Source organism: Electrophorus electricus, chromosome 12 (assembly GCF_013358815.1).
Source record: "Electrophorus electricus isolate fEleEle1 chromosome 12, fEleEle1.pri, whole genome shotgun sequence".
Taxonomy (NCBI): domain Eukaryota; kingdom Metazoa; phylum Chordata; class Actinopteri; order Gymnotiformes; family Gymnotidae; genus Electrophorus; species Electrophorus electricus.
This window is the reverse complement of record NC_049546.1, coordinates 11,815,438-11,839,488: the sequence shown is the minus strand read 5'-3', so window position 1 is coordinate 11,839,488 and position 24,051 is coordinate 11,815,438. Positions and strand designations below refer to the sequence as shown.

Sequence of the window (24,051 nt, the reverse complement as noted above, 5' to 3'; positions counted from 1 at the left end):
TTATGCATTATTGCAGCAACAGAACAGCAAAACTGAAGCAAGTATGGCTGACAGGAATACATCACAGAGTGCACAGAAGAGGCAGTTAGTCTCTGTGATGGATGTTTCTAGGCCCATCTTTAAATTAAAAAACAGCAGTGCAGGATCTGTGACCTACAGTTGTATGATTGCTACACCCTCTGAATTGTGGGACATTGGGGATATTTCCACGGAGGTGACAAACTCTGCGCCGGGAATGATGTCTGATGAAAGGTAGGCTTTGGCTAACTAATGACTCTACTGTCCCCGGGGGTGACTTCAGTCTAAGTATCTGTCCTTCAAACAATAGATCTGTGGCCTCAGAACACGTGGAGCACCAATGTGGCCCTGACAAACTGATGGATAGTTCAGTGGATGACGATGAGGCCCAAGTAAGAATTCCTGAATTTCAGATTAAGAAATTTGAAGAGCTGCCTGTTGTTGCCACCTATGTGATCACCCCAAGCAATTTCTACATACAACATAAAGACACCAACCTACAGGAGCTGTCTCATATCATGGCGTAAGTAGCAGTTAGTCTTATGCTGTTTAACTTTCTTCACAATATTTACTAATGCACATTGTGCGCTGTGGACATTAAAACAGAAGAAAAAGATGTGTGTCCTATGCTGAGAGGAACAGCATCCCAGATATTGGCACTTACGTAATGGGATGGTTTCCCGAAGAGAAGTTGTGGTGTCGGGCACAAGTGGCAAAGATATGTGGGATAACCAGAGGTAAGTTTTAAAGAGCGAGGAGGGGAAAATGTAAATTAAATTGTACAAATTAAGATCATTTTTCTATTTTAACAGGTAGTAATCACTTGTGCAACAGCCTGGAAGGCATCAAAAACATTGAAGTGGAGGTCAGGAGAATTGATTATGGAGATTCAGCTTGTCTTTCTCTTTCGAATATTAAGGAATTTTGTAGAGAAGTTGCTAAAATACCAGTGCAAGCTCTGCAAGTCTCTCTGGCAAATGTGTGTGTCATAAAGGTTCCTATAAAAATAATAAACCTAATCATATTTGTCATGATCATGTATGTATTTTTTTTTTTAATATGAAAACAGTGTTTGATTTACTAGGTAAACCCAGGGAATGGAGAGAGCTGGTCTGCTGAGGCAGTCAGCTGGTTCAAAGACAAAGTAAACAGCAGAACACTTTATGCCAGGCTCTATCCAGAAGACACTAAGGTTATGGTGGAGCTCTTTATGGAGAAAGGGAAGATTGGGACCATGAGGTAAATCTGGTAAATTGGATTAGAGATATAAATAATTTATTAATTGAAACTACAGAAGCACTAAGGAAGGTGTTTTACATATTCTGAAAAGACCACCATGTCACTGAAGTTGATTCAACTATGTTCATAAGTATAAAATGGGAAAGTGAAAACTCTTATAGGAAATACCTGAGGCATTGTGACCACATTGCTTGTATGCCTGAACTTGATTGACTGAATGTCACACAGACTTGATAAGTCACTTTGTTTGTTTTTTGTTTTTGTTTGTTTTTACTACTTGCTACTAGACCTTAGACTGTCAACATGGTCATTGTGAGCTATGTACAAGGCTTTTGTTTTCTTCCTGTCTTCACCCATTGTGGAAACATTTTTAAAGTCATCATGTTAAGTACTGTCCTATCCAAAACTGAATGAGACAATTGTATCGTTTGCCGAAGAAAACTACATCCTTGGTTGACATCCACAGTGAAAATAATAAGGAATGTGTTCATGTCTAGAAATTTGAAAAAAGAACTCTGCTAATACCAAACAGTATTATAAACATGAGTTCTGAATGAATTATTATTGGTTGTTTGCTTTCATATCGCTACAAAAATAATTCTGTTATCAAGGTAAATTTAGTTTAGTGATGAGGATGGCCCAGTAGTTATGGTTAACTCTCCTTTTTAGAGTATGCCTCGACCTAAAATAGAATAATCTGGAGTATTGCTATGTAACATAATAGATAACTAAACTGATAGGAATTCAGAATTGCATCAGATATGCTTGTCAACAGCTGCATACAAAGATTTTTTGTAATGTGGCTAGCAAGTAGCAGTTTATTATAGGTAGTTGTGCTGCCTTTTTTAGGACTAACTCTCCATAAAACTGAACTATTTATGAGGCTGTGAGAGTACTGCCATTGGTTAATGTGGTGTATATGCACATAACTATATAACATCTGAAATCCCTCTGCCTTATGCATACTGCAGCCTCATTGTGTTTTTTTTTCTTCCCCCAAGGGACATTGACGTTCTGGACTGCAAAAGTAATTTACAATTAGTATAACTACTTGGATTTGCCAGGTGTCTTTTTGTTTATTTCCAACAGGAGAGGTGCTTCTCTGTCTCTGAGACTGGCTCAAAATGGACATGCCAAGCATAACAAATTGAACATGGCACTAAAAAGAAGTGAGTATACCTTATTACATGTCGGTAGAGGGCATTCATTATTCCCGGTGGATTTCAGTAAAGCTTTGTGTGGTAATTGTCTTCCAGGTCATGCCCAAGTGCGATCAAGACAACACGCAAAGGAGTGGGAAAAGTATCATCTCTTGTTGCTCTCAAAACAGAAGATGACAACTCCTGTATATAAGGAAGTCATTTTTGATTAGCTGAGCATCTGTTTTGTTAGATTATACATTGTTTGCCAAAACCTGGGCTTAAGTTTGATGTGCCTTTTGTAACCTTTGCAGTTTAATGCTCAGTCTTTACTTTTTCAGTGCTCATTAAGACTGCTCGTTTGTTTTCAGTGATACATTTAAGATTTGAAGGATAATTGTTTCAGTTGACCTTGGATAAAATAGACATGATTTTTCTTCTGGTCATACTAATTTGACTTACCATTGTTTTATATTCTTTATATAATGGATGGTCCAGTGGTTCCCAAGCTTTTATCCTGTGTCTTTATTTGACAAAAAAGTTTTTAAAACTTTGCATTACACCTCTGATTTTTAGATGTTGCAGCTCATGGCTCCACTTAATGAGGATTTGTATAATATGCTCATTTTGGGCCTCTGGTAACACTGAGGTTATATGCTTCACTAGAGGATGTATTGTATGTGACTTTGATGAACATCCTGTTTCTGACCACAGATCAGGTATTGGCTGGTCTTCATGAATGCAGGTTACACACGGTTACTGCACAAAACACACGCAGCAGTGCATCTGCATTGTGTTAGTGTAATGCACACTGCAGGGAGTTAGCAAAGAGGAAATTGAAATGCTGTCTTTATCAAATAAACCTGTTTTCTCCCCCCAAATTGTATCTACACTCAGGCCTTGGGCATACGTCTACCTGCTAGATAGTCTTCTCTGCTGTGCAGTCTGGCATAGGAAGTGAAAAAGCACCCAATGAAATACCCACTTCATGTATACCTATGTACAAGTACAAAAAATACATATAGGCAGGCACTGCATGTAATTATTTGGATTAATTGTATTTCTGTGTGAGTTATGTAATGATAATTATTAGAATAATAACAAAGAATGTACATTTAGATAAATTAAGGCCTGCTCTTATTTCCAAAATGCAAATGCAGACACCACTAATTAATGAATAAATGTGTGGCATCAAAATAGGTGTATTGCTACTCAGTTAATGTTTTATTGTGCTAATGAGTCAACAATTTAAAAACTAAACGTGCTCTCGGTGTTGCATATGTAGGTGGTTTGGGACAAATGTAAATATTTGTATTGGAAAATTTGGGGGTAGGAGAGAGAGCCATAAATGCACATTTGGCACGTTTCTCCTCATTTTAATCATAACTTTATTCCTACACAGTTTTCTTTTAAAGGGCTTTCCTATTCTGTGGTAGCGTCCAACTTGGAAAAATTAGTGCTTTTGTGTACTTTTGGAAGAGAACTGCATCCTTGGGTGACAGTCGTGCACGAAGAACATGTGCTAAGTGTGTGTTTCCTTTGTCATGTGTAACCAGCCACTGCATCCTTTTGATCTGCTGCTCACAGTGTCATGAGGATGCTGAATGTGCAGCACTTTGTATCAAGAGGGAGACAGCATGGGTAATAGTGTTCTGGTACATGTATATTCAGTGCAGCTCAATACTTCAGGCCATGGATGGCTGTGGCTGTGACTTCTGTGCTAGCTCTGCACAAATTTGAATCTGGTATAAATGGACCAGAGGCTTTTATATCAGTTTACTTTTGCCATTTGCTTCCTGACCAAATCTATAAGAAAGGGAAGTGTATATAAGAATGAAACTATGGGGGCTGGCATTACCCTTGTGATTTCAGTGTAAACTGGTACTTCCAATGTGTAAGCTTTCAGGATGGGCCTTGGCAGCACAGATCTGACTTGATCCATATATCATTTTGGATGCTGGCTTACAATGATAATTTGGTCACTAAAAGCGACACCATTACTTCCATTTGGGGTCCTAGAGTTTAGGACTGGAAGGAAATGTGCCCCACTTTGCCACATACTCTCACTCTCTCCCACACACAGAGAGAGAAGTCCAGTTTGTGCATAAAGCACATCGCTATCATGTTATTCCAACAACAGCTGGAAAATGGACAAAAGGTGAGGATCCTTAGTACACACTGCCTTTTTTCATAATAATGTGTAGGTGAAAAAATTATAAGACCACAAAGTGGTCTTTTTCCCAAATTGTGCAATTTGTACTATATTCATGCAATATACATACTATGTGGTTTTTTGGGGTTTTTTTGTAGGATATTGTCATCCCAAATCACATTGTACTGTAAAAAAGTTTACTGAACATTATTAAAGCTGCTGTAGTTTTTTTTTTTTGTTTGTTTGTTTGTTTTTTTTGCTGTTTTTCAACAGATTTAGCTATACAAGTATCCAAGCCTTTTCTCTAAAGTCACATCCAAAGATGTGTATGCTTAATGCTTGGACTAATATATTAATGTTAATGCAAAATAATTGACAGGCAGGGAGGACTGCCTCCTCATAACAAGTAGTTCCTGATTGGTTCCAAGTTTTAGCTGTTGATGATGGAGGATACAGAAGTCACTGGAATTTTTTATTTATTTATTTCTCATTAACTATTTTTGTGGGGGTTATTAGAGTAAAGACAGTTTAGCAGCAGTGTTCTTAATCACTGTCAACCACTTTAAGCTTTTGCAGTGCCCTGATGTAAAAACTTACAAACGGAGTTGAAAAGGACAGTTCACAAGCAAGTACCAAAAACTGAAGGATCAGGAAAGATTATGGATTAGATGGTTTCAGGTGTCTTCCAGATTCCAGCATCATAATGGATCATTCACTGCTGTTATCTTGGACAACAAGTATTTTATGCAGTGGTGCCAATTATTCTGAATAAAATGCCTTACCAAAAGTTTGATTTCTCTTATTATTTTCTGTGTAAGGTGATGAACAGCAAATTTCTTCATAGCATTTTTGTTCATCTTTACCAAGGATGCCAAAATCTACTGTATTACAATATAGCTCTCTAGTCAAACAGGGAAAGCAACTTATAATAGCATCTTTGTTCATTGTGGCAGCCAGTATTGACGTTTTCAAACTCAATCTTTGTGTTGCCTTTCCCTGTCGGAGGAGTTTGAACTGGTCACTTGAATAAGCTGGGACATTTCTTTGCCAAGGAGGTGGGCCAGCAGACGACAGGGGGTAGAACCATACGGTAACAGACACATGGCTCATGTAATTGGCAAGGGGGGCAAAACAACTCCTCTGCAATTTTCAGAATGACAAAATAAGTTGTGAATACTATTGTCAAAATGTGACATTTCTGCACTGACAAAGAACATAAGCTAGTTATTGTGGAAGTTTCTTCGTCCAAAATGTTCCATATAACAAAAGAAAAAAAGCAACAAGGAAAAAGAAAAGCCAAAACCAAACCAAAATGCATTTAATGAGACTATGCATGTAGACCCAATTTCACTATACTATATTAGCATAAACTCTCTCAGTAACCTATAACTGATCAGGTTTGCTATTGCAGCACTAATTCTAGGGAAATATCTGAAGGAAAAAGGATACAGTAACACAACTGTAAATCATTGTAAATGCTTGGTGGTGGTGTTACTCTGTCCATTAATGTGTCCAGCTGGAAATAAGACTATTAGTGAGTGTAAAATTCCCAAATGGGCACTTTTAGAAAAGTGTTGCTCTTACTCGTCAAAAGACAAAGTTATGGTATTGCAATAACAATCCTAATATAAGGGAAAAATAGCCCACATCAAAAAGCATGCGCAGTTAATTCACAAAAAAAAAATTAAAATTAAAAACCCATGTGCTTTTTAATTCACAAGAAACAAGCGAAACACGAGATGATTTGCAAAAATGTTAGTGTTTAGGACAGTCATTCAGGTCAAAGACACCCTTCACTTCCCTAGCCTGCCAGGCACAATGAATAATGATGCTGAGGCCTTTCTGTCCACACAGATTCATTCTTTTGCCTTGAGTAGGCGGAAATCGAGGCGTTTGATCTGAATTCCAGTCTTGTTGGTCTCAATAAAGGCCACCATTGTATGTAAATGGTTTTTATAAGACCATATGACTTCTATGGTGCAGGGTAGTGGCTAGTCTCGTGGAAAGTATTTGCATTTTCTAGAGGGATGGTGTTTTTCAGTAAACTGTCTAGTAAATTTTCTCTGCCTTTTTCTGGATATGTTTATGTACCACCAATACTGAAGGTAAATGTCTTTTTAAATTTCTTCTCCTGATAGGAAGATTTGGTTGCTCACGTACAAAATTAGTAATTTGCTATCCACATATTTTTTTAATCAAGCAAGAAGACATAATTTACTGTGGCATACACTGAATTTTATCTTTACACTCCCATACTTGGAACTGAAACCTGAAATAAAGGACTGAAATCACCTACTCAGTTTGTTCTGATGAGGTGCATGTTAGCATGTCCAGTGGATGTGGCTATTTTCTCAGGTGCCTTGACGACAGCGAATCTGCTTTTTATTGAACTGCAGAGAATGTCACATGGTCTTTCCAGAAACCTTGCCATTGGCTTTTCCTTTCGCATCAGGTGACAGTATGTGGCAGTAGGCCGTCGCTCATGCTCTTAAATGGCTCCAATGTGAACAGAACACTTTTGTCATACTTTATTCCTCAAAGTGTCCAAATGTCCAGACTGCACCTGATGTGCAATATTTTTGGACCCTGCACAGCCAATGCTGCTTACAACAAGGGCTGAGCTGGTAAATTGTGCTTTTGAATTCGTAATAATGTTACTTACAAAATGCATTTAGGCCTTTTTTTAAAGGAGAAATGTTTTATGTATTTATTATAAGGGTACTGTAAGTGTCATGTAGTACTTGCATCATTTTATTGTTGTAAGTTAAATATGTTACATCCAGTTTTGATGATCAGGAATGTTTAGGATAAGTCAAAATTCCTTTTGAAATGTAAATTTTTTTGTGCATCCTTACATTCTGCATTTTCTCTGCAGACCTGGAAGTGAAAATGAATTGGGCGACTTTTTATGCTGTGATCAGCGGTGTAAACAGGCACTCGACAGGCATCGGCCGCATCTGGCTCTCCGTCATCTTCATCTTCCGCATCCTGGTCCTGGTGGTGGCTGCTGAGAGCGCATGGGGTGACGAGAAGTCTGGCTTCACCTGCAACACGCAGCAGCCAGGCTGCGACAGTGTATGCTATGACCAGTTCTTCCCGATTTCTCATATACGCCTCTGGGCCCTGCAGCTGATTCTGGTGTCGACACCAGCCTTGCTGGTGGCCATGCATGTAGCTCACCGCCGCCATGTTGACAAAAAGATCCTGAAGATGTCAGGACGAGGCAGTGCCAAGGACTTTGAGCAAATAAAGAATCAGAAGATCAAGATCACTGGTGCACTTTGGTGGACCTACACGATAAGCATCATTTTTCGCATCATTTTTGAGGTGGTGTTCTTGTACATTTTTTACGTAATCTACCCTGGATTTAGAATGGTGCGTCTTGTGAAGTGTGATTCATATCCCTGCCCCAACACAGTGGACTGCTTTGTCTCTCGGCCAACAGAGAAGACCATCTTTACTGTCTTCATGCTGACAGTGTCTGGAGTTTGTGTCTTGCTAAACATTGCAGAGGTTGTTTATTTAATAAGCAAAGCATGTTTTCGATACTTTCAGAGACCAGAAGGGGACCCTAAAGGACCTTGGCTGACTCAAAAGCTGTCCTCCTACAAGCAAAATGAGATCAATCAGCTCATATCCGAGCATTCATTCAAGCCCAGATTCAATGTGGCCAGAAAGAGCCCTGTGGACAAGGGGGAGAGATGTTCTGCCTTTTAGCCTATACCATCCTGGAGGATTGTTTCACTAATCATCAGTAACAAGCTTAGAATGAGGCCTCAATAATTCAATCCCTCATTCTCATCTTCATGCCTTTGTCCTGTTCATTCTGGTCATTTCACATTTTACCACAGCTGGAATATTGCCCTTGTTCGGGCAAGGAGCAGTAGCAAGAGAAAAGATGCCTTGGATATGGAGGGATGCCAATGGTAAGGGCTACAGGTAGGGATATTGTCCTGGGCCTAGAACAATGGGGGGGGGGTGTAGGGGTTGCCCAGGCAACAGCAAAAATATCATGGCAGATTAGGTTGTAGATTAACTCTTATAAAGGGAAGTCTTCATTCAAATTTAGTACATAACATTTTTAAGTCACGAAAGGTGAATGTGGAATGTTTTTCTTTTTTTGTATTTTTTCTTTCTTTTTAGGATACAAAGAAAAATATAGTGTGGGCTGTCTGACATTTTAAGGAATAATATTTTCCCTGTATATATTATATTATATTATATTTTCAATGCACAGGCTGAAACCCATGAAGGAGTCCTGAAAATTCAGACACTTGAGGTTTAAGTTACAAATGTTTTGTATGTGTGTGTGTGTGTGTGTGTGTGTGTGTGTGTGTGTGTGTGTGTGTGTGTATATATATATATATATATATATATATATATATATATAGTCAGTTACTTACATTGTAATATTTGCTCAGAAGATTTCACAGTTATTATTTTTTCATTTGCTTGATGCTTGTCAGCAATTCTTTTACATCAGTGATCACTGACCGAATGGAAATCATATTGAAAAATGTAGTGCTAGTGCGTTTTTACACACACACACACACACACACACACACACACACACACACACACACACACACACACACACACACACACACACATATATATATATAGATGAGGGTATCTCTTTATGTTATTATTATTGAGTGTGCATAGTTTTCAATACAATGTAGAGTACCTCATTACCATCAAATCATGAGTCATATATATATATAATTAGGCAGGATTTTAAACACAATTTGAGCATAATCTTTGCCTGCAAATGTAACAAAATTAGTAATTAATAAATAAATAAACAATTTTGTTTAAACATAAGAATAGGCTCTATACATAAGTGTTCTGTATCTTTCAAAATAAACATTACATGTTTACAGGTTTTCACATAAAAATAAGAACTACATTTTTTTAGAGTATTAACTTAAACAATAAAAGAGCCACACAATCAAATATACTTGATTTATGTATTTATATACTGGCATGTTTGCAAAATAACATTTTTATTGTGGATATTTATTGAATTGATTAGAGCTGCTTATTTCTTCTCATGATAAAACCTTGAAATGTATGAAAATGAAAAGAAATTTAATTCAGCTAAAGTTGTAAATATAAAAAGTTCTGAAAAGTAAAAGTACTGAATAAAATTCAAGGACATTTAAATTGTCTTTTCAGTCTTTACGCAATGTTATTTTCCTAACATGCGTGATTGTTTTTAGACTAACATCCTCAGCATATATATAGCAATAACAACATTTTGCTTATTGTCTATGTCTCAATAACATGAATGAAATATGCCTTCTTATTTGTCTTTACATTACTTGCTAAAGAGTTGCCTCTTAGGCAGTGCTCACAGTTGTTTCACATTTATGAAGTAAAGAATATCAGAATAAGAAAAGAGCCTCAAATCAAAATGGGCATGGAATAAATTTGTGATATAATCTACAGCACAACCACAACATTGTGAAGTACTGCCATGGTTAAGATTTCCATCAATGTCTTCAGGGCTCAAATGGCTGTGCTCTTCCAGCTCAACTCTCCCATGATAGGAGCGATCCTAACACTATATTTAGCCTTGCCCTTGGGTCACTTTGTGGGTGTCTCATTGGCTCCCTGCCCTGTCACTTCAAGTAACAAGCAAGTGCTGGGCCTGATAGTTTACATTAGAGCGTGTGCCCCATGCCAAATTTAACCCTGGGGAGACAGAGGAGAGGGCCAGCAGAAGCCCTCTTTGGCAGCATTTTCAACAGGTCGGGATCGCCGCAAGTGAACAGGCAACGCTCCCTCGCCATGGACAGGAAAAAACGGAATTGATGTATCACGATTGGATCCGTGGCCATAGGCAGTCCGGAATTTCATTCCCATTCAAGGATATTGCTCTGACATGGGCCTGAGAGTGGGGCCTGTGTGGCTGACCCACATGGATCCATGCATATGGCTCCTCTTCTACCACTGGAGATGTGTTCATTGACAAGGTTGGCTACTTTATTTGTACAACTCTCACTCATTAGGAAAGCACTGATCTAAAAAAAATTCTGTGTTTACTCAGGGCCTAAACAGGATAGAAATGAACAGCTAAAGGCACTTCATAGCACCACTAGTTTTGACACAGATGATGTCTCTTGTACTGTCTAAAATATTTAATGTAACTATCACAGCAATGCAAACAACTGGATTTATGTCTTGCCAACCTTTAAAAGATGTGGCTGGATATTTAATGTCTCAATATGAGCCAAGCTATTTGTGACTTGCTATAGCTATACTGGCTTTTGCCAGTGCTATGATAAAGAGCTGACTACTGACTGACTAAAGTACTGAGCTGACTGACTACTTCTCCTGTTTTAGAGATAACGCGCTTCTGTTTTAACTGTTTGAATATATATCGCAAACATTTTTTGTGACTGTCTCCAAGTATTACTGTAACACTTGCTTTAACAACTTAGTCATGAGATTGAAAGTTTCTGTTTATAGAATTATTTTTGTTTAAAAGGTTACACTTATGAAAAATACATTAATTTTACCAAATGTCAGGCTTTCTCTGCTGGAATACTGGCGAGATCACTGTTAGTTTATGTATATTAATTTGAGAGGTCACTCAAATTTGACATTGAAATAAATATTTATGAAAAAAACAGAAAAGGGAAAATCATAACTGTTTTGCAGTCATTTGCTAGGCATATTAGATTATATTGGTGAAATCAGAAATTGTCTCTTGACTACTGCTCAATACAGAGTTAGGTTTTGTTATGTTTAAAACTAGCTCCACTGGTAACATGATAAGAGGGAGCTTTTAGACATGAATGACTTGTGTGTCAGTTTTCATAAGTACATAATGGTTTAATGTCTCCTGAGGTTAAAAAAAATTCAAATATTATAGACTCTTGCAATCAATTGAGGTTTTTTATTTAAAGAAAATTTTAAAAGCTCCACCATGGCCACCATACTGTTGCACACTTTAATATCCAGATAATGTGCAGGACTGGGCCAAAGCACAAGCCACAATGGGAGACTGGAGCCTGCTGGGGAAGCTGCTCGAGAGTGCCCAGGAACATTCCACCGTGGTGGGTAAAGTGTGGCTGACTGTCCTCTTCATCTTCCGCATCCTGGTCCTGGGTACAGCTGCTGAGAAGGTCTGGGGTGATGAACAGTCTGGCTTCACCTGTGACACCAAGCAGCCTGGCTGCCAGAATGTCTGCTACGACAAGACATTCCCCATCTCGCATATCCGCTTCTGGGTGCTGCAAATTATTTTCGTGTCCACACCCACACTTGTTTACCTAGGCCACATCTTGCTTCTGGTGCGCATGGAGGAGAAACAGAAGCAGAAGGAGAAGGAGCTCTCCCAGCAGGGGGACAAGCAGCCTCTTATTGTCAATGGCAAGACCAAGATGGCCCCACTACGTGACGAGCAAGGCCACATCCGTCTCCAGGGTGACATCCTACGGACCTACGTCTTCAACATTATTTTCAAGACCTTGTTTGAGGTTGGCTTCATAGTCGCACAATACTTCTTGTATGGGTTTGACCTCAAACCTCTCTACACATGCGACCGGCCCCCTTGCCCAAATCCGGTGAACTGCTACATCTCCAGGCCAACCGAGAAGACTATTTTCATCATCTTTATGCTGGCAGTGGCATGCCTATCACTTCTTCTTAATCTGGTGGAAATGTATCACTTGGGCTTCACCAAATGCCGCCAGGGCATATCTTACAGGAAGGCTGAGCTGCCACCTGAGCCATCATCTAAGGCGCCCAGTGAAGCAACTGATCCATTTGGGCCCAGTTATAACTATTTCCATGGGCACCAGGCATCATATCAGCCTGCCCCTGGATACAATGTTTCCCAAGCTGGTGATCCAGACTCTTTTCTTCCATACAACAGCAAAGCTGTCTATAAGCAGAATAAGGAAAACTCTGCAGTTGAGAGGAATGGTAAACCAGAGGAATGTAATCTGAAAGCAAGCAAGGTTTTGGGTTTGTCACCTGGATTGTCTGGTGATCAACAGAGCAGGGTCATCCGAACCGCCAAGCTGGCAAACAAAATTAGAGTAGATGATCTGAGGATCTGATAGATCTGATTCTGCTCTTTAAGGCTCCTAAATGTTAAAATGATTTTATGACTAAAAGTCAATTTTAGGATTCCATGATGGGACAATATGAAGTCCTGCTTCATTTGTTAAGTTTTATTGTGTGATTTCTTTCTCCAAAAGCCCTCAAATAGTTTTACAACTTTTACATATGCTACAGTGAACTGCAAGATGCTATAAACTCTGCAGTTCTTCCAAGTCTAGTAGAGGCTTTGTGACATTTTTTTATTTATACTATTATGTTGTTTACATGCCTATGGCATTTTAAAAGGATCTGATTAACAAAAATATTGAAAGCCCACTTTCTCAGTTTCATTACAATATATAAGTTTTAAAGGGCCTTTTAAGATCATTACAAATGCCTAATTAATAATGCACTTAAGGATCCATCATAGAACAAACAACTAGACCATCATTTTCATTCTATCTTTAAAGAGATTCTTTCTATACAGTCTGCAAAGTTCCTGGTTTATATATGAATTTATATAAACATTTGCACTCCTGGTTTATTTATAGTTGGAATGAAAATCCCTGGTTGCACTTTGAGCTACAATGCAGATCAGAAGCTTTATGGAATTCTCCAACTTGGTTAAAGGAGCTAAAGCAATTCATAAACCAACTGGAAAAAAAAAAAAATGAACATGAAATCCACTTCCTTTTTTAAAACTTTCCTACAATTTCCTACAATCAGGAAAACCGTTTTGTACCATTTCACCATTAACAGCTCTGATTGTTGAAAGATATATAAAGTTTATTTGGAGATTGGACATGAAAGTTAAGTCTAATTTGGGCATATACAATTCATAATCTAAAACTAAGGCATACGTATGTTGCATAACCCTTTTTAGACTTGGTATCTCTTCTCTGCTCTGAGGAAAGGGCCAATTGGTCTAAAGGGTTAAAATTAGAAGTCTTCTCAACCATTTCTAAGTCACATACCAGCTTGTAACTCCTCTGCTGACTTTGTCTACTTCAAAGATCCCCTATCCAGAACTATAATTAGCTTCCAACTACTGCAAGGGAAACAAAATGCTACACATGACATGCTCCCCAAAATCAACAGTGTACAAAACACAGTAGATTATACAAATCTGCTCACCTGGTGTGCACAGTAGCTGTTGTATTTAATAAATCTATATTGTGCTCCATTCACATTACCCTTGTTTAGTACAGACCTGCTGGCAAGAGAATAAATGTGAGTATGAATGGCCTGTGGTCACAGGCTTGTCTGAAGATATTTTCATTAAGAGGTCACCTGCTTTAAATAAATATTTTGACATATCAAGAGATTGGTCTTAGGTTTACAGCTGTGTTGCAAAGGGAGAAATAAACATTCAATTTATGCGAACTGTGTTGACCTCTGTTTAAAAATAAGTGCAAAATTATTTTTAAAATGTGTTTATTGTTTATTTTTATAGTGTTACAGGCCAACTGATGTAGCAATATTTAATATGCATAATAACACAATATATGATTTAATATTTGGCCCCTTTTACATACTGAGTGAAGAAAATTGTCACAGAATTTGATTCAATACTTCATAAATATGCACAATCATCCATAGATTCTTAGAATCTATCAATCCTATGAACAATAAAGTACTGAGTACACAAAAATAAAGTAAACTGAGCACAGTCATGAAACAGAAAATCTCAAGATAAAAAATCAAAAACCTTTGAAGTATGTATTGTTTCAAGCAAGCTGTCAAACCCATTTAACAATCTACCAATCTTTGTTTTTGGAAGTCTTTGAAATGAACATCATCATTGCTGTTACAGTTGATTATTTCAATCTGTTAGTTGCAAGAACTCCTAATTTCTGTGTCCAATATACATTGTGTGTACACAGAGACCTTTTTTTCTTACACGGATTATACCTCAAAGACTTAAGTGGTACTTAACATCGTGCAAATAAAATCTACATTTGATGTGTTTGACAGTTAATGCCCTGATGGTCAGAGCACTGTTGTTCCTGCTCAAATGTTGGATTCTCATAGACATGTTCCTTTTTCCTGGTATCCAAGTCTTCATAAATAGGATCTGACACCTGAATGGCAGCTGATATCATGAGGTAAAAATATTTGACATCAGACACGTCAGTGCTCTTCAGTAAACATTTCAGCACTGTGAGCTGACACTTCTGTTTACTCTGTTAATGGCATAAGGTTGCTGGCAAGATCAGTCAGTCAGTGTAAATGTACCATACAGTCACACCAGACAGGTCAGTGTGTGTGTGAAATATAAACAAACAAATTTATAACAGAACATTATCCGTTTTAAAAGGAGGTAGGTCACATGGACGTCAGTGTTTGAGAAATCACACATGATTGTGTAGTAAGGTGAATAAAAATATTTTTGGACCATCTTACCTTCAGGGGCCTGAATGTCTAAGCTTAGCCAGGTATCGGTATGATGTAATGTGAGTGCATCTGCTGTGGCAGGCAGGGACCCAGTCACAGTGCTTGGATAAAACCTGACATCTGCTGGTGGCAAGGAGGACGCTTGGCCAGCTTCCACCCCAACCTTCAGAATAAGACAGTGACATTGTGCAACAAACATAAACAATTGCTTAACTGTGTGTTAAAATGCTTACAGAACAGTGCAGCACGAGGTAAGTTATGTACGACCTCTGGACTGCAGTTACAATGACACATTACAAATGTTTCCAATGTTTGGGCTTATAAATAAAGTACGTACTGAGAAACTGTGTCAAAATTAAGCTACAAAAAACTATTATAACAACAGTAAATCTACAACAAAACTTACCTCGCCTTTTAAAATATCATATTTACACATGGGGCAGGTATGGTGTTCCAATAGCCATGGTTCAATGCAGGTCTTATGGAAGACATGTCTTGAAATGGAATAAAGGGACATAGTTTAGGTTGAAAAGTCAACATAACAGTCCCCATAAAGCTAGAAAATCATTGTCACACACTATATATTCTTATTAGTTTGTCACACACAATTCAGTGACACAGTCATCCAAGAGTCCTTGGAACTCCCTGTGAAACATCACAAGGTTTATGAGATGTCATCATGTGATCCATTACAGAAATTACAGCAATATATATTTATAATATTCACTACTGACAGAAGATTTGCATTTAAAATGATTCAATTTCACATACTGCCAGAAAGGAAGGGAAACAGATACAGATAATTAAAACGGGAAATAAAACAAGCAGAAGGAATGGAGGTTAATAAATCAAATAAGATTGTTTATACAAGAGAAGAGTATAAACTGAACAAGTCTCTGAAAATATATATGAATATACAAGTCCTTGTTGTATGGTGTCTCTTTTAACCCCAGTCCAACTCCAATAACTATTCTAAAGTGGAGCTATTTTGATAAAACTACAAAATATCCATTGCCTGCAGACAATGATAAAATGAACCTGCTGGACATTTTTGTAAACAATTACTAGTCCAGAGATGTATGGGACAGTATTGGAGTGTGTGCCGACATAACGTGACAGAAGAAAACAAAATATTTCAATGATGATTTGTAATGGGATACATTTTACATGGGCTGCATTTGTTGCAGAGGTCAGGTGTTGTATTTTTCAGCTTTTGTATTTTTTATTGTAGACTAGGCTAAGTCTGTATCCAGACAAGTCTCTCTTAATGTTTTACATGTCTGTTCATATTCATATACCTGCAAGGTAGATTTGTTACAACATCGCCCCTCTTGAAGGAGTCTATACAAACAGCACAGCTGTAGTCTTCTGCTTCAATTTCCTGTCAAGACAAACAATAGTAATTTCTACACATGCCCTTAACTGTTGTTGTTTTTGTTTTGTTTTTTACAATAAATGATTTAGAAATAATGTCTGTTACACAATACCGGATCAGTTCGCCGCAGAGTCCGAACTTGTAACTTGGCAATAGCTTTCTCAGCCACTTTTTTAAGTTCCCTCTGTAAATATGATTGAAAAAGGATTGTTTTGTGTCATCTTTTCTGGTGTTTGTGACAGTTTAATTCAGTTTTTCCTGAAGTATCAACATGTTAAAATATATTCTAATAAGACTGTAATATGGGGGGGGGGGGGTCATGGGGGGAGTGGGACAAAATGAAATCCCATTCTGACAAAAAAGAAGGAAGCAGGTTTATTTAAAAAGCTGATTTGACTGTAACTAATGCATAACCTTCAGTAAGGAACATCGCAATTTACACCTAAACAAAAGTTGTTAACTGCCCCCCCACACACATACACACATCCCTGCCCAACTTAAAACATTGAAACGTTTATTGCAAGAGGTAAACCTTTTGTCTCAGCCAGAAAAAAAACTATATACATACAAGAGTGTTGTTATTCCTAAAGTGTGGATTTTACTCCAAGCATTTTTGTATGTAAAACGTTTTTTCTTCTACTTGTGTACTGATGTCTGATTAATTACTGTTAGAGCTGGTAGAGAAATGGCAGTGGAAAAACAGAAATCCAGAAAGAAGATCAATTCATTAATGAGAAGCTCAGGCTTGATCTGGTAGCTGGACAGACCTCTGAAACTGATCTCCTGAGTGAGCTCCAAAGGAGCGTAACTGATCTTAGTGGGTCAAATGTATCCAGTAAATGCCTAACCTGCTGGATCCGAAGCTGCTGGTTCCTGTATAGGCGCTTAAAGACTATGACGATGAAGTAGCTCAGAATAATGACTGTTATTGCAAAGAAGGTGAAAGACATTATATAGATCCACAAAGGGCTGACTGGCCCGTGTGGACCAGCCACTTTTATATCCATGTAGACTTCTGTTCCACTCTTGATCAGGTTGGCAATTTCTGTTCCCAGGACATTACCAATCATGATGGCCACTGTACTGCCAGTTCCTGTGGGATAAAGTACACAACATGTGGAACACATGAAAGTATCTAGATTTGCTTGGGAGAGTAGGATTAAAACAGCAATTCTGCTGGTAGTGCAGCAGATCAATAGAGGCTTGAGAAGCAGCTACTAAATAAACATTTGCTTCTCATACTCAGAGTAGGTACCAAATACATGCATTGTGTTATATTAGAAGGCGTATTCATATAATGAAGCTTGTGGCACTTTCTTATTCCGGCCATTCATACCAGAATAATAAGTAACAGAGAACCAACAGAGTGGTCTAGCAAAACCTTAATAATTTATTTGCGATGTTACCACTTTGCAAATTGTAAAATAAACACCATGGTAGGGTCAGGCAATTCTTCATGATCTCTTAGCCATTGAAAGGTTTCTTTAATCAAGAAAACTGTATGCAGTGACTATGCAATGACAAAACTAATAAAAATGTGAAAGGTAATGTCAATCATCAAACCTTTATGCTTATAAATGCTGTACAATCTAGATAAAAATGTGAGCATTTATTAGACCATGTCAAATATGTATATGATAAATAAGTAGCTCTGAATTGGGTCATAAAAAGAGACACTGATCTAGGACTTAATAAAACAGGCTTATGGTTATTTTTCCTCAGCCTATTTATGAAGTCTAATTTGTGCTCATGACCATACATATGCTCAGAGTACATGTGCAAGGTATATTTTATGATTTCATTATGAAATTGTCCCATCGAAAAATATAATATTACTACTATTGCTACTGCTACTAATAATAATGGGAATAAGTAGATTTATATAGCACCCTTAAAACACGTTTACATAGTGCTTTACATGTTGAATAAAAGCAAAATAAAGTAAAACATAAAAAGGAAAAAAGATAGATGTTAAAATAACTTGGGAATAAAATGAGAGAATAAAAAAACACTTTATCCAAGGACAAGCAAAGCCCTCTCTCTCATGCTTTATCCATACGGCTTCCCACTATACACTATATAAGAAGTATGTGTTCACTGTAAGAATTATTGAACTCTCCTAATAGTAATATGTCAACTTCTTTTTCAGATTTCATAACTTCATAACTCATGCAAAAATGTGCTCAAATGTAATGTATTACATTATCACATTAATTATTAATGGCCTCCAGCTATGTGGAAAATTAGTGGACTATTTTGAAGGATAAAATACACATGCCTCTGCAAGGCCTCACATCATCATAGGAGCCATTCAAATGAAAGACTCAAAATTAAGACAAACAAGTATACTAACCAAGTTGGAAATCTGATAATTGAGAAACACAAATATGGCGAATCCTCTGGAGCACTTTTAAAGGTCTCTGAAGCAAATGGGATAAATGTCCTGGAATTCAGTGTATCCCATTTTACTGAGGAAAATGATTAACCACCAGTCAGGTCTTGCTGTATAATTAGGTCTTAGGTAGCTGTGCGGAGGCCACCTTTGGCTCTGGATAAGTTGGTGGCATTTCATTTACTGGTACAAATATACAGCTGATAACCTGCTTTGAATATGGAACCTTATCTTCCTTCCAAAGCCACACTGAACACGTCATGAGATATGGAGTTTAGATGGTCATCAAAAGCAGCCAAAAGGGACTTTACATTAGGTACACAGTATCCCAGACTGTCCTTATTCAGCTAAGCATTTCACCCACTTCACTGTGTCAGCCTTAACATTTTGGAAGGCAGCACATTTTTAACTATTTTTGTCCCAATAGCTGGCACTAAAATAATTTTTAAAGCATCTTACTCCTCCCAATACCCTAACTGAATACTGTTATGGACATTATTTTGTCGTATGTGAAACCAAGAGAACAAAATACTTAAAATATATACAAAGGTTATATATGGTTGTATGTGGTTGGATTGTATCCTTTTTATTTCCTTTTATTTGTACATAATTATTATACATTTCTGTCAGAGTAGAGCCCATTGAAGCACTTAAATACATGTTATTTCATTGTTACTTTTCAATAATTAATTCATTGTTATTTCAATATTACTCTTCAGTAATGCCTTGATGGAAATTTGCGTCTATTATGAATTAGCTGGATGTATGAATTAACCTTTCAAAACAGAACCTCCCTAACAAATAATGTGACTCAGCATTCACAGTGAAGATAATGTATTACAGTATTAAGTAAAAGAACTGGACTGTGTGGACCCTGCCTTCATGAAGTTAAATCTATGAAGCTGTGTAGCAGCTGTGCAATGCCTGTATTACAATAAGGGCTTAATCTATGAGAATTACAGCACAGAGCAACATACAGGACAAAGACAGCTATTTATAGAGTGTAATGAGTTGATTACATTAGAGACAGATGGAGAAGACAACTGCAAAACCACAAAACAGTGTTTATCCAATAAGATTACATTGAATATTCATTTAAATGTTTCTGCTTGTAGCTCTCAGGTTTCTCTGAACTGGAAAGTGTCAATTATGTAAATAGCTCAGACTTGGTGTGAAAGAGCTATTCATATTCCACCTCATCACAGCACTAATTTACAAAAGAAGATAATCCTACCTGGATGGGACATCGTACTTGTCTCGTTGCCAGTCCCATCAACATTGTAGATAACTACTGCCGAGGCTCCTTCTTCCTGGGCGGCTCGGATTTTTTCAGCATGGCTACAGTTCCCTCTTTTGATGAGAGCTATCCAAGGCTGCTGGGTGACAGTGAATGAAATATTCGAAAAGCAGGCCAGTGGATCGGGACTGGGAAGCACGACGGATCCAAAGGCCCGTTGCAAGGGTGAGTCGAGACCATAAATGCCACATTTACATGTATTTATTACAGTTTGGTTGGTCCCAGTGCTGATGTAGCTGACCTCCACATTAGCGGTCCAGATGATTATAGAGGCCCCTGGATGAAGCTGAAACTGGAAAATCCATAACACCAGCCAGGCCCAAGTCAAACACTGCATTCCTGTAAGGTCCTTTGTCATTTTTTTCCAGAGCTGGTAAAAAACCCTTCTGTTCTTTGCTACACTGTGCAGTGCCTCTCTGTACCTGCCATTAATTGTAATCAGATCTCTCCCTGTTGTAATGCAAGATTGCTCTACGTCAGTTGGAGCTGGTCTTATCATCCTGGACCTTGAACACTGGTTAAGATTGTATTCTTTTAAAAGGGTTGTGCCCTACCTTTTCCTCATGGGTATAAAACAATGAAATCCCTCTAAAGAACAATATCAAAAACATTCATTACATTTATAGCATTATAATAGTAATGACATTTTTGGATTTAAATACTGGATGGCAGTCAACGGGCATACATCTCTGCATACATCCCAGACCATAAGATACACCATATTTTCATCTTGAATCACCTGGTAAAAGACCAGAGAATAGTACTACATGTTTAGTGTGGCTAGTGATAGCTAACACGTAAGTAAACATCACTGCTGCATTTCAAGACAGAACTGATAACAGGAAGTCGATTTGAGCTTTAGAGCAAAATGTAGTTTGTTGGGGGGTGGTTAAATCCCCCAATTTTACTGGGGGATTAAATCAATCATTGTTACATATCAGAAACACCCCCAGAAGAGGGCATTTTAATACTGCCCTGATTTACCTACATTTTTCCTTTTATAATGCCAGACAGTGGCCTATTCTTGATAGTCAGATTCTGTGTAACAATAGTGGGAATTGCAGACAAACAAACAAACAAACAAACAAACAAATAAATAAATAAATAAATAAATGACCTTTTAAAACTTTGACTTGATTCAATACATAAAGCATACATAAGACACTTTACTAATTTCCTCATGATTAATTAATTTATTTATCTCAATCAACAAAATGGTGGGGAATATTTTATCATACATTATAACAGTAATAAGTCGGAATTTTGGGGACTTTTGAGAAGCCCGCTGCCAAGTCAATAACACAACAAACCGCCAATGCCCGGATCATTTCTTTTTGCTGTGCAATCCATGTTACTTAAAATGAAATTCAAATATAAGTTCCAAGGTTTTCCACAGCCAGTTACTTCACCAGTTTTATTTTCGGGGTAGGGCTATTTGGGGGCATCGAAACTCACCAGATGCATTGCAACTGAGTATGAAAACCTGAAAAATACTTGATTATAATAATAATCTTTTTTAATCAGTATATTATCATTACAATCGATAAATAATAAAAACATAAATAAGCATATTATGCCAAATAATAGCGGGTGTATGCACGTACCACAGTCATTTATTAACTTCGATTCCCAAGAGGTTTGCCACAGGCCGCGCAAACTGTGACTTGGTGTCTTAGGCTTCATAAATGAGTTTGTCTCCATGAGCGGGGAGGAAAACAGCCTAACAACATCTAAATTACGGAATAGGATGATCGAGCGCGTCCTCCGTCCTCCTTGATATCTCGTTAGAAATCCTTCTTTCTCCTTCATACATCCTGAGACGTGCCAAAACGTTTTACGGAATTCGTTTTTGTTCGACCTATTTTAATAAATATATGTCATATCCAATAACAGAACAGTTCGGTACAAACTTGTGTATAACGTACCATTACAGTCTAGTTGTGGTACTTAATTTGTTTTCTTAACTTCGTGTTGCTTTTTTACATCGCTGCGAAGGGTGGATACGACATGCTTGGTAGAAAGCAAAATTACCAAGCACAACAAGGAGGTAAGAAGAAACGGGTATACTCCGAGGTGTCCAACGTTATGCGTGTTGTGTCGTTAGTTTACGCACTCGACGGGTAGTCTATGCATTATTCATATCGCATATTTATCTTTATTTTACTTAGTTAGCTAGCTAACAGCTTAGACATTTGATTGCCTAATACCTTTTGTGAGTATAAAATGTGGTGACATGTTATTTTATGGCATATTATTTCAGAACTTTAAAATGCTTTCACCTACAGCATAAAACAGTTTAATAAAAACAAGAAAGGCTTGTGGGATTCTCAGATTAGAACTGATTGACATTTTACTGCACAGGTCCCCATACATTTGAACATGACTACAGTACAAAAAAAATGGAATAAAATCCACATAAATGAACTCAATCGTAATGCTACCGTTAACTTGAAACTTTCATCCTCCTCTCTGACATTAAAGGCCGGCATGGCCATATGGATGAACTCCGTTTTACTTCTGCCATCTGAGTTTAATCATGCTTGCCTTTCCTCCTCTGTGATGAACCTTCCGTCCAGGCTACATAAACAAAAAGGGCTAGGACTACATGCACTGCCAAAACTGCTACAATAGCAGCATAGAAATAGCTATCTGTGTTGGACATCTCAAATGAGCCTGGAGAGAGAATAAAGCAGTTAATTTTCTGTGGTTCACAGAGGGTCTCTTGTATGAGGCCTTGATGTAACCAAAAGATGTGCATGTGTGCATAAATGTCAGATCTGTACCTTCAAAAATGTATGCCTTGGATGCAAAATATAATCCTATTGGTAGTGTAACCATTAAGATGGTAAAAAACAGCAGTGTTTTAAGAGCAGACACCAAGGATCCATCATTCCTGAAATACACAAACACAAATAAGTGAGGTCATATTTTGTTGCATGTTGGCCAGACGCATCACTGCATAAGGAGCTTATGCATGAAAGTTTACAAAAGGTCTAGAGTTGATTCTAGATGCAGCATTTCCATCTGGAGTCTAGAAAGCCTGTCAAAACTGTTAGAAACGTTCAGGAAAAATACAAATACCCACATAGCTGATCTTAGCACCACCAAACAACCTGGCAAGCCACAAGAACCACAGTACTTGAAGACCAAAGAATGCTTTAAATATTTAAGAACAAATGAAATCAAGATTACTGCAGTAGGTTATATAAGTAAAATAAATGAAAGTGTCAAGTAAAAATTTGTATTTTAAAATAGGTTGATTGACTGCGCCACTTATTTAATAAATAAACTATGTAAAATAGCTTAGTTGTGTTTACTGAAGACTCTAGCTCCCAAGTTCTGATCTACACAATGTACACTGATCATAGTACAATGATAATTAAGGATTATATTTAGGGAATTTTGGGCATTTATAACACAATGATTAATAGCATTTCTGGGTTAGCTAACTTAGTTGGCTCGCTATGGACAAATTTAATTTGGACAAAGGGGGAACAACTTACCCTCTGAAATCCGGGGCAGTTTCTGATGCTTGGTTTAGGGACGTTTTCATAAACCCCTCCATTAGATTTTAAATCCACGTGAATAATACTAACCAGATCCTAAGATAAATGTTTTCAGATAGCTAATTTGGTGTCCTTCCGCATGGGTCATATGATAGCGATGCTATTATACACGTAGTCCGTTTGTACTGCGCCCTCTAATGGAGGGAGGCACAATCGTAGTAGTGAATGATTCTTGAGCTACAGTGGCACAAGGATAAGGTGATAGGGGGAAAAGTAACGCTACTGTAATGTGACAATGGTTATCAAACAACCCAGTCTTAGCAGGTAAATTTTCGTATAATGGAAAACGCAACTCTTATTAATACAAACTAGTTTGTTTAAACCTTTTTGGAGCATTGGATGATCTGTAAAATGATCAGGTATAATTTAGGCTAATGTAATTTAATTTAGGCTGCATCTATCTTTTAATCATATATTTAATTGA

General features: G+C 37.6%; 5 protein-coding genes across 8 annotated transcripts; 3 read left to right on the top strand and 2 right to left on the bottom strand.

The window, feature by feature from the left end:
- Positions 1 to 3,451, top strand: LOC113568028 (tudor domain-containing protein 1-like). The gene is made up of 7 exons (XM_026996190.2): positions 1 to 252; positions 329 to 541; positions 625 to 755; positions 831 to 997; positions 1,103 to 1,257; positions 2,347 to 2,426; positions 2,514 to 3,451. The coding sequence occupies exons 1-7, from the start codon at positions 44 to 46 to the stop codon at positions 2,627 to 2,629; spliced, it is 1,071 nt and encodes a 356-aa protein (XP_026851991.2). The 5' UTR covers positions 1 to 43; the 3' UTR covers positions 2,630 to 3,451.
- A 3,099-nt stretch (positions 3,452 to 6,550) lies between these two features.
- On the top strand, positions 6,551 to 8,880 carry cx31.7 (connexin 31.7). 3 transcript variants are annotated; one of them, XM_026996185.2, is made up of 3 exons: positions 7,035 to 7,172; positions 7,424 to 7,875; positions 8,104 to 8,880. In XM_026996185.2, the coding sequence occupies exons 2-3, from the start codon at positions 7,438 to 7,440 to the stop codon at positions 8,263 to 8,265; spliced, it is 600 nt and encodes a 199-aa protein (XP_026851986.1). In that variant the 5' UTR covers positions 7,035 to 7,172; positions 7,424 to 7,437; the 3' UTR covers positions 8,266 to 8,880. The 3 variants fall into 3 exon arrangements, with proteins under 3 accessions (XP_026851984.1, XP_026851986.1, XP_026851983.1); XM_026996183.2 differs by lacking the exon at positions 7,035 to 7,172 and adding an exon at positions 6,551 to 6,653 and having other exon boundaries at positions 7,424 to 8,880; XM_026996182.2 differs by having other exon boundaries at positions 7,042 to 7,172; positions 7,424 to 8,880.
- Positions 8,881 to 9,831: 951 nt separating this feature from the next.
- On the top strand, positions 9,832 to 13,986 carry LOC113568026 (gap junction alpha-3 protein-like). Of its 2 annotated transcripts, none has more exons than XM_026996187.2 (2): positions 9,832 to 10,526; positions 11,529 to 13,986. In XM_026996187.2, exon 2 carries the CDS (start codon positions 11,553 to 11,555, stop codon positions 12,618 to 12,620), a length of 1,068 nt encoding a protein of 355 aa, XP_026851988.2. In that variant the 5' UTR covers positions 9,832 to 10,526; positions 11,529 to 11,552; the 3' UTR covers positions 12,621 to 13,986. The 2 variants fall into 2 exon arrangements, with proteins under 2 accessions (XP_026851988.2, XP_026851989.2); XM_026996188.2 differs by having other exon boundaries at positions 11,518 to 13,986.
- Positions 13,504 to 22,284, bottom strand: LOC113568025 (RING finger protein 148). The gene is made up of 7 exons (XM_026996186.2): positions 19,999 to 22,284; positions 17,221 to 17,465; positions 16,485 to 16,556; positions 16,296 to 16,378; positions 15,404 to 15,491; positions 15,007 to 15,160; positions 13,504 to 14,695 (listed from the first exon to the last, which is right to left on the bottom strand). Exons 1-7 carry the CDS (start codon positions 20,558 to 20,560, stop codon positions 14,556 to 14,558), a joined length of 1,344 nt encoding a protein of 447 aa, XP_026851987.2. The 5' UTR covers positions 20,561 to 22,284; the 3' UTR covers positions 13,504 to 14,555.
- A 96-nt stretch (positions 22,285 to 22,380) lies between these two features.
- Positions 22,381 to 23,736, bottom strand: LOC113568027 (vacuolar ATPase assembly integral membrane protein vma21-like). Its single transcript, XM_026996189.2, has 3 exons — positions 23,565 to 23,736; positions 22,845 to 22,954; positions 22,381 to 22,734 (listed from the first exon to the last, which is right to left on the bottom strand). Exons 1-3 carry the CDS (start codon positions 23,624 to 23,626, stop codon positions 22,592 to 22,594), a joined length of 315 nt encoding a protein of 104 aa, XP_026851990.1. The 5' UTR covers positions 23,627 to 23,736; the 3' UTR covers positions 22,381 to 22,591.
- Positions 23,737 to 24,051: the final 315 nt, after the last annotated feature.

What these genes read in the sequence shown, in the direction of transcription:
- LOC113568025 (XM_026996186.2), bottom strand. Translation starts at nt 20,560, where the DNA reads ATGATAAGACCAGCTCCAACTGACGTAGAGCAATCTTGCATTACAACA. An exon ending in AGCAGCTTCGGATCCAGCAG is followed by an intron (nt 16,557 to 17,220) that starts GTTAGGCATTTA and finishes TCATATTTACAG; the next exon opens with AGGGAACTTAAAAAAGTGGC. An exon ending in AGACATTCAGGCCCCTGAAG is followed by an intron (nt 14,696 to 15,006) that starts GTAAGATGGTCC and finishes TCATGATATCAG; the next exon opens with CTGCCATTCAGGTGTCAGAT.
- LOC113568028 (XM_026996190.2), top strand. Translation starts at nt 44, where the DNA reads ATGGCTGACAGGAATACATCACAGAGTGCACAGAAGAGGCAGTTAGTC. An exon ending in GGAATGATGTCTGATGAAAG is followed by an intron (nt 253 to 328) that starts GTAGGCTTTGGC and finishes TTCAAACAATAG; the next exon opens with ATCTGTGGCCTCAGAACACG. An exon ending in GAGCTGTCTCATATCATGGC is followed by an intron (nt 542 to 624) that starts GTAAGTAGCAGT and finishes ACATTAAAACAG; the next exon opens with AAGAAAAAGATGTGTGTCCT.
- cx31.7 (XM_026996183.2), top strand. Translation starts at nt 7,438, where the DNA reads ATGAATTGGGCGACTTTTTATGCTGTGATCAGCGGTGTAAACAGGCAC.
- LOC113568026 (XM_026996187.2), top strand. Translation starts at nt 11,553, where the DNA reads ATGGGAGACTGGAGCCTGCTGGGGAAGCTGCTCGAGAGTGCCCAGGAA.
- LOC113568027 (XM_026996189.2), bottom strand. Translation starts at nt 23,626, where the DNA reads ATGGAGGGGTTTATGAAAACGTCCCTAAACCAAGCATCAGAAACTGCC. An exon ending in ACTGCCCCGGATTTCAGAGG is followed by an intron (nt 22,955 to 23,564) that starts GTAAGTTGTTCC and finishes TGTGTATTTCAG; the next exon opens with GAATGATGGATCCTTGGTGT. An exon ending in CAAGGCATACATTTTTGAAG is followed by an intron (nt 22,735 to 22,844) that starts GTACAGATCTGA and finishes TTCTCTCTCCAG; the next exon opens with GCTCATTTGAGATGTCCAAC.